Below are 19377 nucleotides of genomic sequence, written 5' to 3'. Positions count from 1 at the left end.
TCTCCCCTCTTTCCCTCCCCACCCCCACACTTCGTTGCCCACTCCCAACTTTTCTCCTTTCAACTAATTTCATCTGCTACATTGGTGTTCAACATGAAAAATGAGGATAAGTACCATGTGGTCTCGCCAAAATATGGCGGCAAAATCGCAAGGACTCTACAGTCCGAGAATTGCACCTTGTTCACAGGCCTTTATAAGAGTGCAATTCTGCTGAAAACAGACAGCGACATGTGCAAAAATTGCACAACCTGAAATTTGTATGATAGGTTACAGATTCGGTAAACCAAAACAAGAGATATAAAAATAAGGTTATCCATTAATGGCTCAATATTCAGGCATGCGCCGACTGCAGGACTTTTCACGCCTCTAGCTCGAGGCCTGAGGCGATTCTTCAGTCTTTCCTCTGAGGGGTAGTGTTAGGAGATGATTGGAGTTAGGAGAGGCTTGCTATTTCTTGGACTCTGTCTGTTCTTGTTCTCATCTTCGGTGACGCCAACTGAAGACCGACTTAATAAGCTCAGATTTGACGGTGAGCGGGCTTCTCCCATTCCCTCTAAAATAGATAAATTTTAAAAAATGTGTCAGGTATACGTAAAAAAAAAAACAAACAAACAAACAACAGCAACCAAAAAAAAAAGGAAAAAACAGTCGGAAACAATAGGCTGCTTAAATACTCGTGCACGCCCTTCTAGCTTACCTCTTGCAGTGGACTGGCATTGTTCCTTCCATCTCCGCCTATTATCAGCAAGAGGTGCCACCCAGGCCCTCTCCTTGCCTCCAAATCCTTCTATGCCAAGATCTGCCGCGGCCTGCGATGTCTTTGTTTCCAATAACAAGTCCAGCATCTCGCTACACACGTCAAATGCTGGCATGACAACAAACTCAATAAAACCTGAAGAAACAGAATGAGGAGGAACTAACTTAATCTTGTAAAGTTTAAAATGCAAAGAGATCTGTCATTTCCAGTTAACTAAGTTTCATCAAGGTCCTTTCTCTAATTTCTAAGGTGTTTTGACTCCTTTGCAACCAAGATCTCATTGGTAGCTCTTCCTACTGTCTGCCATACAATTTTTATGATGCTAGTTCAGAGAATTTGGTATTGGATCAACTAATAAACCCCTAGGTGATATTTTCCTTTATTTCCATCACCTGTGTACTATATATTGTAAGGAGAAATTTGTCTTAATCGCTCATGTGAGTTAGCGGGTTTAGAGCTTCTCGCAAAAGATATATGACCAAATCGTGTTTAACCACAGTCCAAGCCTTACTACTTTTAACACTTATTTTTCGAATCTACTTAAGCTACAGTTTATCTCACAGTGTGAAGATCAAGTTGTCTCCTCGTGTTTAAAGGCAAGGGACAAATGATTGATATTTTGCACGTGTTGCGTACCTAGTTGACTCTCAGGAATACAAGTGACGGAGCGATCGCACAGAGGAGAAATTGGCAATCCCATCTCAATTTCGCGATCTCCCTATGGTATAGAAAAAGAACCCATCATTAATAGCGAGAATTACACCGTAGGTGTGCAATGGATGAATAAATGGGAGTTATTCTGCGTGTTTTGCTTGAGAAATACAAGCAAAAAATACAACAAGTTACGATTTATAACAGGTTGGAGTTTAAAAGCATTTCACTCACTTGACAGAAGAATTCTTCCATGATACGAGAAGTCCATTGTCGGTGTAGTTCCCAGTCCTTTGCCGGATTGCTAATGTCAGCCACATGAAGAATAAACTCTAGTGCCTGACTCTTTTCTACTTGACTGGAGAATGAAAAAGGAAATAAAATGTTAAGGTCTAGATTCTGATTTGACACATTTAAGTGGCAAAATATAGATTTATGGCAACCATGTTTACACGTGAAAGAAGGCGTTAGATCAATCCTCACGTGGACCAATTCCTTTCACAGACTGAAGGATTCTAGAATTACCCCCAAAATTTACAAGACAACGAGATGGCTTACCTTCCAAGGACTGTAAGAGTGGCTTTCATGGCTCTGAGTTGTTCGAAATGCGATGACATGTCGGTCGCTAATACCATATCCACGACTAGGGTACGTAAGTCACTGAAAAAGTCATTCATAGCGTTAACTTGGAAGTCAGAGGTGGATAGGTATGGTATTCGTCAAGTTAAGTATGGAGTTTGAGACATATCAACCTTGTATCCTTCCAGCGAAGTATTATTGAGCGCTTTCCGAATGAGTGTCGCAATCAGAAGAAAAGAAAATACAGTCAGCCAATGAGAATCCAAACTAGGAACACGCAAACCACGTAAAGCGCGGGAAAACGAGGCGACCAAGTCGTGATTGCTGTTAGTTTTCCATTTGATTGGTTGAGGGAGTGACACGAGCCGAGTTTCTGCACCAATCACAGAGCAAAGTAAAGCAAGGTCAATGTAATCCAAAATACTTTCGACACTTCGTAGAAAATTGCTCTAATGTGAGATGGTGGGTTCCCGTTTTGGTATTGATTGCGATACCCAAGTGGTTTTGAGCAACGAACAGTTACACTGCGTAATCACAATTGGTCAATAATACTACGGATCGAAAAAGATCAACAAAGCAGTAGTCGAGGTACGAACCTGTACTGTTCTGATGTCAAACCCGCAAGGATGTCTAGTTCTCGCTAAGAAAGGATTAAAACAAACCATTCATTAACCTTTACACCCTAACATCAGTATGTATATTCTCCATACTGTTCTCCATACATTTCTTGAGGTGCTGACAAGGAGAATTTATTTAACAATCAAGAGCTTCTATAGTTGGTGATCATTTCCTTTATTCTCGTGAATTAGGAGAAATCAGATGCTGGTCAATCTCAGGAGACAAAGGGTTAAACATGTATGCTATAAATAATTTTTCGTTGAAAGGGTACATCCACAATTGACGAAGGTGTCACTCACCGCGCATTCTTGATGACCGATGCCGTTTGAATACAAGTAAAGCCTTAAGGCAACAATCATTTTTTTCCTTTTTTTTGAGGGGGGAGGTTGTTTTTTTGTGTGTGTGTATTTTCAGTCGTATCCAGAAGAGTTGTCGTTCATAGGCACACCGGCCATAAAAGAGCACGAACAAGACGCAAAAGTAGATAGGCGGCGTATTCAAGGACCGGTCATTATTGCCGAGGACGGGTTTCGCCCCCCCCCGCCCCCTCACCCCCTCGTCCCCCCTGAGACACCATGTCCATTGATCATGATAATAAACTCACCGATTTTAAAGATTTCCCACCCCCACCCTCTCCCGGGGCACTAAGCAATGATTGGTTCCTTGATCGAAAGGAATAGAAGTGATTGATAAACTCACCGATTTCAAAAGCGTAAATGCACAGCATAAATGGTGATTTTCCAACACACAGCGATCATTGTACAGCAATGCGAGGTCGGATCTTAAAAGCAATTAAGTGAGGAAGATAAAGATCTGGAAAATCACGTTATTTACCAAATGTAAACCAAAACACAATGGCTTATAGCCTTCAAGCACGTCCCAAATATTAGCGTTGCAAGACGCGCGTTTCTCCGCCCGCGGGAAAATTGGACGAAGACGGGGGTCTAGCACAAAAAATAAGAGCCCGATAGATCCCTTGCAGACGTATCGAACGCGTCCCTCAAGGCCTCGTATTTTCCCGCGGTCGAAGTACTATTAACATTGCCTATTCACAGGCTAAATGCTTAACTGAAAAAGAACCGAGTATGAATGCAATAGCGGATCCACACGAAGATACCTGGCGTTAACGTGAAAGTTGTTCGTAGTTCCGGTATGATCCACGTCGTGTATAATGGCAGAGAGTAATAATCCAAATATTTCTAAGTCACTCATACAGTGCTGCGAAAAATAATCAATGAAATTTTAAAAGTTCTGAATTCCTTTATCAATAAAGTAAGTAAAGTCTGACAAAAGGCCCATCCAGCTAGAGCTTATCCAGATTTCTAACGCACGAAGCGACTAGGAGTATTACTACTTCCCCCGGATGGGATGCCAGTTTATCACAAGGTTACTCCCCCAACATTTTCTCAGACTTCCCTGACAATTCATCGGTACCAATTTAAACTCCTGGGGGAGAAAGACACTTTGAAAGTAACGTGTTTTGCCCAAAACCACAACATCTTGACCCGGCTAGGTCTAAACCGGGACCACACTCTCGACCCAGACTGCCAGCGCACCAACCATCATATCCCACAATTCCTTTATTAGCTCAGTGAAATAAAAGGGAACAAAAAGAAAAAAGAAAAAAAAAGACAGGTCAATCAGTTGCTATGCACGTCCTTCAACGAGGAGGAGCACGGCGTTACTTGACTTATCATCAGTCTATTACGAGACAGGAGATTTTTCGTATCGTCTCGGGTCTGAAGCGTGACAAGTAAAGTACACAGAAAGTGTGACGTGACTTACCATGAGTCCCACACGTGACAGGAAATAATGCACCGAATGCGCTACGTCGGCTGCGTGAAACTCGTTGTGATAACGATTCCCAGGTCTCTTATATGCATCTTCAATGGCTACCAGAAAACGATCCAGTGTTGAAGATGTTATCTTTAGAAAGAAGAGGCTTTGTGAAAAGGGGATAGGTCGAATGCCAGAGGCTGAAAACTGTTTACAATAACCTACTGTCGACTGTTACGAAAGAAATAGCCCATTACTTCCAAGAACAGCAAGAAGCAGTGAAAAGCGTTGCTACTCCTTCTGACAGGGATATTGCTTCATCCCAAATAGCTTCCCCCAACCCTTTCTCCACCTGTATTTTGTTAGACGACATCCTTTTGATAAGGATTTCGGTGCGCTAACCAGTAGACAACCGAACTTTCTTCTCTCACAAAAGTAAATATGTCAACTTTTCCTAGAAAATCCTTTACATTTACATATAGTACTGTCAGTGATGCTGCAGTACAACAATGTGGGGCTCACTATTCAAAATAAGCTGGCACCAAACAACCTGCTGGGTTTTTCCGGATAATTTAGTCATTAGTTCGACGTCGCTGTGAATTTTTTGCCTATTCAGAACACATAGAAAACTGTAGGATGAGCGGGGCGGGGCTGGGCGGAGTTGCTGCCATTTTGGGAGCTTATTAAGAAAACAAAAAAAAAGGCGCCAACAGGGAGATTTTACATTTACATATATCGGGTCGGTAAAATCGTTAAGATATCACACCAAGCAGAAAAAGAATATGATCAAGAAGAAAATGATAGGTTTTAAATTTTAAATTTAAAAAAGTTTTACAGGAGAAGTTACCTCACCTTAAATTTTGCTAGGAGATCATAGCGAGTGAATAATTCGTGGCCCAGGTAACGGAGAGGATTTCCAGAGGTAAGGTCGCTAAATGAGAACGGATCAAACGTCCACTTGTCTAAATTCTAAAAGGAGAAAGAAAGAGAGAGAAAATGTATAGTGATATAAAATGAGAATGGGGCGCGTTTCGATTGAGATATGTGCTAAGTAATCGAACCTTTGATCAGAAAAAAAAGTGATTATGATGAAGGCTTTCAAAAACGTGTAAATCCTGTTTAAATCAGGTCCGCCCGAGAAAAGACCACATCGAAACAGACTGATATCCCACTGCATACTTCTATTACCCTATGGGCCTAACCTGAGGTTTCGAGAAACGGAAGGGGAATAGAAGATGGAAAGGGGAATAGAGTTTATATTGAGGAGAACAACACTAACTTTACATTCGAACCTTAATTTTCATCTTACAATTTTGCATACTAACCTTAAAATATTGTTGAACCTCCTCTGGAACTTGAAATTTCGATTTCACTGCCATATTTTGATAAATTCTACCAGGAATGAGACACGACAAAAGTTTTCCATTAGTTTTAGCCTCAGGTTTCCTACTCGCTGTGATGTCTCAATTTATCCCGCCAAAAAAAAAAGAAAAAAAAACTTTGCATTGAATAGAAACGTCGCGGCTGTATTTCGAAACGCTCAGAGAGGTTTAAGAGATCAACTGGAACAGCCAGTCAGTTTTCATAAAACTTCGTAGTCAATTTTACCGAGAAAAGAAGAAGAAAAAAAAACCTTGTGTTTGTATCCTGCGCTCCATATTGTGGATGCGAGGCTTTCTACCAAAAAGATTAGTAGTCAGCTTCTAATTTTTATGGCCAAACCGACTCGTTTCGAGGTAATCTTTGCGAGTGATAGCTCAGTGTTTTCTCGTGATAACTTGATTATCGATGCCATCTTTCATTTTGACAGCAGCGGGAGGTTGAAGAAAGAAGGAAATTTGTAGGGGATGGGCCAACAGAAATTAGTTCCCCTTCCCCCTTCCCCCTTCCAACCACTTTAACACTAGATCAAACATGGCCAGTCAAATAAACGCGCTCATAAGACATCTGCTCTGCAGAATAGTTTCGACGCATCAAACCATCAGGCAGTCAGAAGAGTACTGCACACGACTGCAGCAGATCTGCATGATCGTCAAACTGAGAACGAGTCGTACCCGAACAAAAACACGTTTGACCGTCCGCAAAATTTAACCAGTGGCTGTAGAAGCGAAACGTACCTTTTCACGTAAAGACTTGCTTTTACTGCCTGTACTACGCTACGAAACGTATGCCTTCTGGCCAAGCTCTTTCTGCGTAGACCAGGAGTGCTTCGCGCAAACGTCGTAGCGATCCACTCTCGCACCTCCTCATTGACGTCATCAGAATAGAGGCTACTCTCTAGTTCTTCGTCAAGCTCGCTCAAAGCACTCGTGGACCCCCTGAAAAGTAGTTACACAAGAGTTAATAGTTCCCTTGTGACTCCGTCATCCCAATAATAATGTGCTTGCCAATGCATAACATTTCTAAACTCTTCTATCGCTGAAAGTACTTCTTAGTTCTAAAATAATGGCAATTAGCACATATTCTGCATAAAAATAGAAAGGACTCTTTTCAAGCAAGGTTTGAAGCTGTGTTGTTCAAAACCTACAAAAGCCAGCAAAAACTACCTTAAGCACAACATATCCTCTCCCCTCCTGCGCGCTTCTCTTCGTCAATAACGTAATGGAGAGTGACGATGGTTTCGAAAATACTCCTGGAAATCCGGGGTCGAGAAGGCGGGGGAGAAAGGCGGCTTGTCTCTCTCCTGACCCTCTTGAAAATCTTATTTCGTAAGCAAGCATAAATATTGTCTTGTTATTGTTGTCACAACGAAGGACAAAACATTTTGATTCATACCTGTAATCTCTTAATGGCGTCGCTGCTACCGATGCTTTGTCCAACATGGCGACAGCGATTCCTAATTCCTGTTTCATATCTGCAGCTGATAAACCCTTTCCGGTATCCAACTGATCCATAATTTCACGCAATCTAAATGATCCGCAAAAGAAATAAATGACATTTTGGTCAGATTTTATACTTATTTTCTATATCATGACTTAAATTATTCATGTATTTTGATTGGTTCTTTCCTATGAACTATCGGAGGACAAACGCCCACAATAACATTCTGTTTTTTAATCATATAAAACAAATAGATTCCATAGAGAAAGATGTTTTTTCGTCTTGTCACGAGCGTGAGACAAAGAAAAAATTCTGATTCCCCATGAGGAATAGAACCTCAGATTTTCGGATTCCTCATGGGGACTCAGCATTTTTTTCTTTGTCCCAAACTAGTGACAAGACGAAAAAAACATCTTTCTCTATTTCTTTACCGAGCTCAAAACTTACCATGTCTCTTATTTCTATCTACTAATAGATTCCACGTTGCCGCGACTCTGTTCAGTGATAGATCACAGAGGATGTCAATATGTGGCACGAACATCAGAGACACACTTGGCTGTGTCTCGTATGCTTTTTCTTTTTTCTTTTTTTTTTTTTTTTCCTTACCACATTTTCACTTCGTTTGTGATCTATTACTGAACAGACGCACGACAGAAGCACAAATGTATCTTTTTTTTAACTCAAAGGGCCGGTTATTTAAACAAAGTTTAGCTTTTGTTTACAAAACCGCGTTCTCAGCCATCTTCAATTCAGCCGAACCGATTATCTGAACATTTATTTCTAGGAGCTGTGCCACGGGGGTCGAAGGCTAACAATGCGAAGACATTTATTTAATTAAGTCAACCCTCTTAAAAAGTATCCCTGAGGCCCAATGCATGCGTAAAGTCGCAGTTTGGGCTAGACCTAGTGTAAATAACCGGCCCAGAGTCGTGAAAACCACCATATTTTAGCAAGAAAGGCAGGTGGTTAAGTTGACTATCAACAACGACTCCTCTACAAGTAGTAATAATTTACGGAATAAAAAAAAAAATTAGTTTCAAAGTTTAAAGCACATACTTAACTGGCCAATGCCATTTTGGATACGTCAAAAGCAAATTCAAGCCTGCAAACTTGGCCCACAGCGAAGAAAGAATATTATGCGCCAAAAAATGTCATTACTTGGTTCAAATGTCATCACACATAAAGAGAAACTAAAGATCTTACGATTCAACTATTTTTAGCAACTTGGGCATTCGACCATTACTCGATCCTCATAGTGATATCGGACACAACGCACATCACTTACACATGAAAATTTACGAAAATTGCTGAAACACAACTATTTTCTGGTCGATAAATCTTGGCTTCTGTTGCTTTGACTTTTTTTTAATCCTCCTTTGAAGGTAAAACTGAGGTTTGCTGTAATTCAGGTTATTTAGTAGTTAAAACGTGTTTGATTGATTGGCTCAATATAAATGTAAATATATTTCAATCAACACAAACTATCTGGTTTGAATATCTATTTTATTTTCATATTCTCGTTTATGTGATTGCGCGTGAAAAATAAACACGTTGCATTCTTCAAATCTATGATGACATGTCGTGGTTAGGAAAAGGCAAATGCGGCGTTTTTGTTATCGAAAAAAACGTTGGGTTTTCTCGAGAAAGTACTGCAGAATTCCGATACATCCTTTTGAAGTTACTTTGACCTAGCTTACTATTAACTGCCTAAAAATGTGACATATCACTGACTAAAGGTGTATTCACTTAATGTAAACGCTTCTTAATAAGAAACAGGACCATAAGGAATTTCGTTAGCGTTTGAAGAGACGAGTTACTCATGGATTTCAGATGCTACTGCACGAGTCCCGAATCCTGCAAACGAAGCATTTCCAATCTCAACAGAAGAAATTGAGAACTGAACGACATGAAAATGAACGACAGAGAAAACTATACGTGCTAGCAGTTTTTGTGGGTGCCGAACCGTAGGAGCCATTTTTTTTACGCACGATAATTGTTCCCTCGGAATGCAGCAGGTTAAGGATAAGAAAGAACACACACCGTGGATTTTCTTGCGACGGATTTAAATTAGCTCTAAGCTTTTAAGAAATGGATAGTTTTAAGTCATAATATTCATAGCTATTGTTGCCTAGAGGGCCCATTAGAAAGACAGAAGAGGAAATAAGGAATTCAATCTAAAAAGTAGAAATTCCCAGAAGCGCGAATGACATGTATAGAGAGTCACTACTGAGTTTTAACATACACCATCTTCAAGAAAACAAGATCGAATACCGTGTTCAGCAGAACACGGACAACCTCATTAAATTTCACTTAGCGTATTCGCTTCACAAGATTGAGTATAACACAACCTATGCAGCAAGGCAACCACTTACGGAGCACCTTCTTTTGTCAAAACACAACATAAGGGATCTAGTTACAACAATCAGCCTACCAAGGGCCTCTTGAAACAAGTCCGGTACCCCGCTGTCTAACCCGGCTCATAGGACGAGTCTTGTCTTCTGTTCAAAGGATAAATTTCAGCTCGCCTCCCCGAGGTATCAGTTAAGCCTGGTTTCTGTACCAGTAAGAAGTGATGCTCGGTTTCCGAGGTAAACAAGCTGTGACCTTTCAAGTTTCATCCAATAACAACAGTAAGGTTCTAGCAAGCGAGATTGTCCAGCTTGGTAAACGAAATATCAGTCCCGATAGCAGAACCAACCGAGCGACTCAAATGGACACTTCAAATTTTTTACAAAGGAATGAAAGCGGTTGGCTGCGATCTCGGAAACCTAACCTGTTTAGTTGACAGGCACTTAGAAAAAGACCTGAAAAATTAGCATTCTTAGTCATCCAAATCGACGCGATACTGTCAAGTTTATCTACATTGAACGCTGAAATAAAAGTTACGCTACAAGGCTGACCAAGATGAATTGCCAATTCAAAATATTACCGTACCGAGCTGTAATCGAGACATTGTGTACGACTAGGTCATAAATGATCTTCTGACATTTCATCGTTAAGATTACTGTATATTTCTTTACCTGAAGAGGCTTTTCCTTCGGTTGAAATGTACGCAATTGAGCGCCTCGAAGATAGTTTCTGAATGTTGTTACGAAGATGTATTTACTTTGAAAGTAAACTTTTTTTATGACGATTATTCGTTTGACGTAACCTTTGGTGTCTATGTTCATTCTTTCTTTATTTATGCCAGATTGGCTTTCGCTTCTCAAGAAAAGAAGCTGTTGACAAAGGTTTATTGACACAACAGCGATACATTGAATCAATACGTGACGTGCGTTGTGTGTTTTGGCGCGAAAGAGGGTCTGACCTACGCCACGGTGTAGCTTGCTTTGTTGTGTTCGTTGTTTAGAATCTGTTTCAATCTTCTCCATCTGTAGCTACCCTTGTTCCCTTTTAGTTTATTATAAGCAGTAATGTGATTTCCTATCTCAAGGAGGCAATATGGTGTGGAGATATTTGAGTTGAAGAGTGGCTCAAATTGCACTCGTCATCTATAGACATCAATTATTTAACAGGTGTAACCTCAACACTATGCGTTTGCCTCCTTAAATATTTTATCGAAAAAAAAAATAGAAAAAAAAAGCCAAATCATTTCTGGCCATGTTAAAACTGTTATTTTCAACATCTTAAGTGACCATAGCGATAACAATTTCTGAGGACCACACACAAAAAAGTGTTTTAGTATCAATCTATCAAAGATATACAATAGCCATTTTGAGCTACCTTGAATAAAAACAAACACACTTTATCTTCTCTTATACCACTAATGCACGCAGAAAAATACCACTTCTTCAATAAAAAAATTTTTTTAGCCGTAAAAATGGGAATCCTTAGAGGATTCTACGCTGAATTTGCAAAAATATATATATATATTAAAACATTTGAGGCAGTTCGTCGCGGCTATTCGAAAATCTAACTTAACAAATATGTTTTTTGTGAAGAGAACAGGGAAAGGCTCATGCTTCCCTAATCAACAGGAAACAAATCAAGTTATCTTTTTAATTTCGTAAAAACCAATACCGAAGAAATACCAAGAGCCAAGCAGCACAACAGTTCATATCGCGAGCAGCCCACGAGAATTTAGAGTAAAAACATCCAACTTCCTTCAAGGCGGGAAAATTTGAAACACCGAGTCAAGTCTGATTGGTTGATAGGCCAGTGCGAATTTTCTTAGACCAATCACGGAGTGAGGTGGAGCCAGAGCGGTGCCCTCCCTGATTCTTTTTTTACGTTCACGAGATAATTGGCTTGATTGTGAAATTTCCATAAAATATATTTTTTAATATTTTGACCTCGTGTGTTCACACTTTACACTCCAACATCAATAAGCTTATTCTCTATACTATACATTTCCTTAGGTGCTGACGAGGAGAATTTGTTTAACAATCTAGAGCATCTTTAGTTGGTGATCATTTCCTTTATTCTCATGACCTAAATGTGTAATGTATATTGTAAGGAGAAATTAAAAGCTATCTTATTTCAACGAGTTAAACTTTGTGCCTATTACCTTGACACGGCGAGAACTGAAGCTTTTTCTGAAGAATAGCTGGTAGGATCGTGCGTCGAGTAACCATCACAGTTATTACACACTTCGTTGTCATTGCAGTTGGATTCGCATGCGCAGTCCACTGGTACTGACGTCACGTGAATATGCGGCTGTACTGTATCTGCTAAACACGAGAAGCCAGGAAAAAAAAAAAAGCTAATCAGTGTTTTAATAAGAAATTAAAACGCACAACGTACTCATAAAACAGAGTAAAAGTGGTCTGCACACCATAAAAAAATTCAAATGCAATATATTTAAAGCCGAAGAAACAATTATTTACAAAGCATTTCCAGAACCCTCTCAGAATTAGCAGTGGGACTTGATAAGGATTACACGCATCATGTAAAGCTCCGTTTCCTTTTGTGTTATGTTTTATCTTATTTTATCTTATTTTAACTCATTTTTTGGCACCCTTTTTTAATGGTCGTAACTTAAAGAGCTCTTAAGATCTGGTTTGCGTATCCTTGGCAAATCTCCATTTTAAGTGCACTTTCCTGGCGCCACAAATTGTAAGCAACATACATTAATGACGAAGAAATACGGGAAACAATCAAGGAAGGTCGCTGAACTTGACCTTAGCTGAAAATATGCGCCTTGGAAAATATATTTCCCATTCTCCATGAAAGTAGAAACTCCTTAAAATGAGTGGAGTTATAAAATAAGTGATCTAACAGAGAGAAAAAGATGGATACTTAACACACGCACTTTCAAGCGCGCCAGGTTGCCATAGATACATTGAATGCAACTGGCGCTATTGAAGAGCCCTAGCCTGGAGACATATATTTCGCTTGCTTGACCGGTATCTACGCTGTACAAAAAGGCTCCTGCATTAAAATAAGCCTCTAATCGCTTGCAGCCGGTATTTAGTGGTTTGAAACCGGACTACAGGAATTACATAACGCTTCTTTTTTAACACATGTTTGTCATTTCAACTTGGTCTGGTCTCGCCTACATTTCCCCACACTAGAGATGCAGAACTCTGCGTTTGATAACGATCAAATGAAGAATATGCATTGAAAAGATAATAGATAAAACCAAACACGTTGAACGTAAATTCTCAAATAGCATGTAGTATATTTCGCAAGAGTGGAAAAAATGGATACGGTATCTCTAAGCTTAGATATTGTTTCATATCGTAAAGATATGTTCTAATATTTTACTTTTCGACATTTTTTTTCCTCAACGAGCCAGGTTTCTGTAATTAATAATAATATTCAGATGCAATTAAAAGCTCTTTTGCGAAGACGCCATTTCAGAGTTCTTCATGCATCGAGTGTTGTGATCGATGTTATCTCTACCCACTAGATCAAAAAGATTTTAACCAGTTATGTGATGAGAATTTGAAGAGCATCAGTCAATCGATGTTTTCTAGTCCCAAACTTATCTATAAAATATATTCCTTTAAAAAGAATTGGCCAGTTTAAAATATTCAACTTTAAGACAGATTTTGCGGCTTCACTGGGATGTTGATAATTCTATAAGATTTAAAACGCATTTGTTTGAAATTTCAACGACCGCTAGAAATTTCGTGTACTGGAAAATGAAAAAAACTGTTGTATGAAGTGGGTATCAGTCAAGCGAGCCTACAAAAAAAAAAAATTTATTAAGTTCACCACATGTTCAGAGTCTAAGATATCATGAGTATAAAGTAATTAAGGCCACTTTATGCAAATTCAGATTAAAACAAATTGACTTATACAGCCGACAAAAAGCAAAACTACTATCGTGTAGTGAAACTTCGATCCGTTATAAAACACGCCTTGAAGATGGAGCGAAGTCTGCGATATCAGATCTTCATGAAATAATGACAACGTGAGGCAAGATTTTCACTTCCATATGATTAAAAAAAAAACCTTTTGAAAGACATTGTTCACCTTGGTTTGAAACGTTTCATATCAAAAAGATGTGGGTTAATTTTAGCCCCTGAGCTGATCAAATGATATCTTAAGGCAGAACCAGGCGGAGTATTGCAATTCGTCAGGAAAGGAATTGTAATATTCCAAAAATGAAAAAAAAACGGCTCACGCTTTCTTCATGGTTGCATCGTTCTCTGGTATTTACATTTACCTGCGCAAATACTAAAGGTATATAACGTATGTAACAAGTTGCTGAATGCTAATCTAAAAATCCTTATAACCCCAAAGAAAGTCGACAATTTCACTACTTTGCTAGGCGGGAGGCCAAAACATTAACTATAAAATCCAAATGAATCTTTGCAAAAACAGAATCGTTTAAAACAACGTCAGTTCGACTTCCCTTTCACCTGTGTGTCATTAAAATCAACAATTTCTATTTAATGTTTTTGGTGAATGTACGTCAGAGAAAATTTTCCAAAATACGAATTATGCGCGGCCTGATTGTAGAAAATTTGTTTCAGGAAATAACAACAAACAGTGGTTAACCGACTCTTCCACTTACTTGCAATATTATTTGTCAGAACTAAACTCGATCTTCTAGCGGGTCATTTATCTGTTTATAAACTTACCGAATTTGACGCGTTTCTTCTGTCCAGCTGGTTTCACCAAGATACGAACTTTGCGGCTTTGAGAAATCGAGGATTTCATTGCGTTTCGACGTACGCCGAAATCACTTCTAAACCGTCAAGGTTCAGAAGAAATCCTTGCAACGACAACAAATTGCGCGCGGTGGCCGATTTGTAAAGTCAAAACGCTACATTAATGTGATCGGGATGATTTTCCTAAGATGTGGGTTCAAGATTTTTGGTAATGGCGCCCTTTTGTCTACAAGAGCGCGATTGCGGAACATGCTTGCGGAGAACTTGCCTTCGCGCGTAGCGAATCGCATGCACCGGCCGAATCGCTGATCACTAAAGTTCTTGTAATTAGCGGATTGTTTGCCCGGCAAAGATCTAATTAGCATGGTCTTCTTTATGCATCAGTTTCCTTCTTCAAAAGATGTAAAATTTGAAAAAGATGTCGCGCACTTTTTTTTGTGATAAAAATTCTTAATAAGAAAAAAAATGTACAAATGTCCTCACGGAAGCGTAGTTAAGTGGCGAATGCGCGTTTTCTTTTCTTTTTTTCCTAAGCTCTTTCGAAACCTTTTTGTTCAGCGTTTTGTTGGTAGATAATGCAAAAAGCTTAACCGAAGAAATAAGTAGATTGACAAGTGCAGGTGAATAATTGAAGATTGAAGAAATATACATGTGTGTGTCGCCCGTGATCTATGCGTACGGACGCCTCTTATGTTTAAGCTATTTCGATCGCGTCCCGGTTTTGCGAGTGATAAGATGAACATCAAACTTCTTTACCAAGACATGAAAAACACAACACTAATGAATAAAAGAAATTTTCGTTGCATAAAATATTTTGAATGCAAATGTTAAGCGCATCTAAAGAGCGGCTGACTTTTAAGAGCTTGCGACAAATTTCAAATCGCCAGTCCATTGAAGGCGAGTTAGAATCGTAAATCTTTTAGTGCTCCTTTCGAGAGAACAACAGCAATCTTTGAAAAAAATAATAACAATAATGATAACCGGGTTTAAAAATTGGGTGGGAAGTTGTAATGCGTGCATTCGTTTGAAAGACAATACATTTTTCATGTATTTATAAATAAACTGGCTTCGGCGCCTGCCAGTGGAGTGACAGCTTTGTAAAATGAACAAGAAATCACATTGAAAACATGGCCTTACCTGAGGAATCATCCGCTCGATTTTGGAGGCTGTACTTGCTGTTTTGGTCAGTTCTCTGAGCTTTGGTACAAGTGGATCCCATTTAGACCAGTGGATCAAAGCTCGGACTTCGTAACCAGCATCATTTTAAATTCACAGTGAGTGCGTGCCAAGATTTCAACTACACCATCTGCCTGCTCTCGCGCGCAGCAAAACACGGGAAAAGATTTGCTCGCTTTTCCCGCTTGCTTAGGGTTCGTGCGGCAATTTTTTTAATTCTAGAGCGATAACCACTTCCAATTAAGGCGTTTTGACGCGCGGTTCTAAGCAACGGTTTACGTTTAAAATAATTATTCGCGTTTTCACTCGCGAGTTGAGTTACCCACATAAGACCTAAACCTCGGCGTGATATTTCAGCTGACCTGGTATGACTCTTCTACAAAAGACCACAATTACGAGATGAATTGTTAATTAAGTTGCTATTACGCCATTTCAAAGAACGATATATTGCACTCCACCACAATAATATTACAATTTCTTGCACCTCTTCAACTGCGTTTCACATAAAATCCATCGAACTCACAAGTTGCTTAGAAGTATTACGAAAAAAAGTCAGTTTGCGTTCACTTGACGAAAATCTGGTCATTCGCTACACCGATGCGATAAAACTCGCAGCTACGCAATTAAATTCGTCAAAATTAACCCACGATGGAACATCGGCAAAACCCGTGGCAAATTGCAAACGCGTTCGTACCAAACAACAAAAAATTTGCAAATTAATGTATACTTTAGGCGGTAGTATGTAAACGGAGACGAAAAAAATCAAAACAAAACGAAAACAAAAAGGGAGTAACCCTTTAAAGCAAATATGTCAGCCGTAAAACCGCATTTGAATTTGAAACTTTATTTGCGGTAACACAACTTACACTTAGTTTAGAAAGCCAGCAAATATATAACATTTTCATTGAATGCAAATGTTAATCACTTCTTAGAAGTTGTTAAATGACAACGTCTGTCATACAATTTTGTCTATTAAAATGAAATGATTGCGTTAAAGCACTGAAGAAATAACGTTTTGGAGAAAATTAGTCCAGTGGAGCAAATATTCAGCAAACGTAAAATTGGATGAGGAGCATGATTTTATCATGATGACGAATTCCATTTGCGAAAGATTACACTTTTACACTATGATTTAGCCTGGAGATTCTTTTTTAATTTTTCGTTTCATATATAAGCAAATTTGACGAAAGCGAAGATTTGCTACAGTCTATTTCTTAAATAATGCAACGGAGTAATTTAAATGATCACCACTTTTGGATTTTTAAAATACAATATGCACTTATCAAGTTTTTCGCAATGCGGTTTTTTTTATTTCCTACCCTGAATTTTGCTTGTCATCAATATTAATCAGAAAAACCCAAAGCAAATTCATTTTGGAAGCGCGCAAAGGAATTTTGAGAAAATACTTGCAGTTAACTCCTCAAAGAATTCTTGGCCGTGCACGTGTTTGCAACGTGCCTTACCAATGTAAAGTTTTCTTCCAGTGTTTAATTTAAGAATTATTCCCTCCGGTATCACAAAAGTAATTGCGTACAAATTGTGACGTAAATCCGCCTTTTGTTAAACTGTTTGACACTCGCTATCATTTCAGTAGCCAGTCGTGGGGGTAAAGCCAATCTGCGTGTAACTTACAATCTGACACTAATTCATGTTTTCACCTAGCGCATCGTTCTGTTGTGAATTTTATTTACATTTCTTTTAACTATCGCCGTTGTTTATGTTTTTTGTATTTTTTGAGTTGAATGTACTCTTTGTTGAGCAGCAAACATACAACTCAAGGCGAATTTCAATATTTCATTAACTGCGTCAAATTCAGCCTTCATTGACAGAAACTACTTAATCTTTTCGATACTTTTTTCCCATCATATTACGCAGAGTGACAAATCCACGCTACATGTCGTGCAAAGAAATCTCGTGGCTTTAGTTCTAAAAAATTAAAACGTACAGCTTTTAATCGGGGTGAGCGTAAGCAGTACCTCTTCTTTGTCTGCAATTTCTATGGCTAACCAAAGCAGTTAAACACCGATTAAATCAAGAAGGATTAACGGTACTAATTATCAAAAGAATCCAAAGAGCGAGCCATTTGCAAGGAATTCAAGCCCTGCCGACGGCTTGTCTTTCTTGCATGTATTTAAGTGTGCCTGTTAACCTGAATAAGGCCAAAATGGCCAAAGTGATCTCTGTTAATTGCTCGGTTGATAAAGCATTCGAACACAAAATCGGAAGATTTGAGGTTCGAATTCTCTCGGGGAAATCAAAGTTTACAGTGCCCCTTGCTCGTGACAAATGAAAAACAACTTGCTTTCTGTAAATCTGTTATTTGAAATTTTGCGGTAGTTAAAAGGTGATAGTCGACTAGCAAGTCATCGATTTGGCAGATCAATATCATTCTCGGTTTGTAATACTAAGCGTTGATTCCTTCAACAGACAAATGTGTTTCACAACACCTACATTAGTTAAGTATTATTTTGGCTAACAGGTTTACAAACTCAAAAAACAAATTATTCTAACTTTACTAAGCACTTAACATCTACAGCCTTTTTATCGCCTTAAGCTGGTGTTCTAGCTTTGTATAGGCTAACTTTACCTCAACATCCAGATTTTCCAAATGATATTCCTATAAGAGATAGATGGAAACGCACAGACAGCACTACAGCAGCTTGTTATCACGGTAACAGATAACTACCCAGCGTTCCTTGCGGTTCAATGGCTTCGCTGGTAGCTCCCAGATCTACATGATTGTTACAATCCCTGTCAACATTTTGGCGGCTTAATTAGGGAGGGGAGGGTAACTGCTGTTCTCTATAAGTGAACAAGGCGCTCCATGTACTTTTACGTCAAAGCTAACCAGGAATCAATCATTAAAAAATACAATAGTAATGCCAATAAATATAATAATAATTTTAATAGCAATAATAACAATAATGATAATAGTAAGAAGAACAAGAACTGGTTTGATGACAAAATGACGAACGGACTGACGAGCAGAGGAACAAACGAACTGACGAACCAACCAAAAAACTAACTGACAAACCGACGAGCACACGAACCGACGACCCGACGACCGAACTAAATAACCGACAAGTTCACGAACTATACGAGTTCACGAACGCACGAATTCACTAAAGAACAGACGGACGGACGCACGCGCGAGTACTTTAATATCTCCGAGTTATGTCTATCTAATTAAATTCCAAATACGGCGCCAAATTCGACCCAGTTACTATATGGATAATGATGAATTTATAGAGCGCATTTTCCGCATGAATATGCTCGAATGCACTTTACAGTAATTTTCGGGGACTTAAGCCACACTGCATTGAGCAGTTAACAACTTTTCGAAAGGGAATTTGCAGGTGTCTCCTTACGAAATTTTGGAAACAAAACCAGACAACAACAACGGGAGCTACGTTCCATGCCCTGTGGCAGAAGTGCGTGGGTTCTTTGACGTTCCCTGCTAAGTAGTGGAGAGAAGATGCACGAGATGGGACCTACGGTTTTACGTCCTTATCCGAAAAGACTAAAATATATTACCATTTGCAGATGTCATAGCAAAGGCAACACGTTCTCCTCAGTTATTTTAAAACCTTAAGTGTTGGTCCGCTCTACCTTCCGCGCGGCAGTCCGGCGCTCTACAACACGAGGGACCTTACGATTCGATAACGGCGAAGACAACGGGAGACATTTTTTCTTCCGGTAGTGCATTGCGCATGAGTAGACTTCTGGCAGGTAGTTCGTAGCGACTCTGCCATTATGGGTACTAGATTCTACCGCTTTATCTCAAACGTGTAATTCTTTAAATTTTAAAGTGTAATCCTTGTCATTCAAATAAATTATCATGGTTGTACTGTAGTTGCAAGGACTTTATTGGCTCACTTGAATTCCTGACTACGTCCAACATTCTTATATTCACAATTTCTTATAAACAAATTCGAAGGC

At 39.1% G+C, this 19377-nt stretch overlaps 1 protein-coding gene across 5 annotated transcripts; it reads right to left on the bottom strand.

Annotated features, from left to right (window-relative positions):
• Positions 1-29: 29 nt before the first annotated feature.
• Positions 30-18354, bottom strand: LOC131776106 (dual specificity calcium/calmodulin-dependent 3',5'-cyclic nucleotide phosphodiesterase 1C). 5 transcript variants are annotated; one of them, XM_059092285.2, is made up of 15 exons: positions 18026-18354; positions 11709-11871; positions 7157-7288; positions 6499-6699; positions 5707-5773; positions 5234-5350; positions 4391-4531; positions 3723-3823; positions 3305-3386; positions 2584-2627; positions 1967-2068; positions 1643-1766; positions 1394-1475; positions 698-892; positions 30-553 (listed from the first exon to the last, which is right to left on the bottom strand). In XM_059092285.2, the coding sequence occupies exons 3-15, from the start codon at positions 7273-7275 to the stop codon at positions 417-419; spliced, it is 1512 nt and encodes a 503-aa protein (XP_058948268.1). In that variant the 5' UTR covers positions 7276-7288; positions 11709-11871; positions 18026-18354; the 3' UTR covers positions 30-416. The 5 variants fall into 5 exon arrangements, with proteins under 5 accessions (XP_058948268.1, XP_058948230.1, XP_058948235.1 ...); XM_059092247.2 differs by lacking the exon at positions 18026-18354 and adding an exon at positions 15400-16173; XM_059092252.2 differs by lacking the exon at positions 18026-18354 and adding an exon at positions 14233-14926.
• Positions 18355-19377: the final 1023 nt, after the last annotated feature.

Source organism: Pocillopora verrucosa, chromosome 13 (genome assembly GCF_036669915.1).
Source record: "Pocillopora verrucosa isolate sample1 chromosome 13, ASM3666991v2, whole genome shotgun sequence".
NCBI classification, from domain to species: domain Eukaryota; kingdom Metazoa; phylum Cnidaria; class Anthozoa; order Scleractinia; family Pocilloporidae; genus Pocillopora; species Pocillopora verrucosa.
The sequence above is the reverse complement of the archived record's forward strand: the minus strand, read 5'-3'. Positions and strand labels throughout refer to the sequence as shown.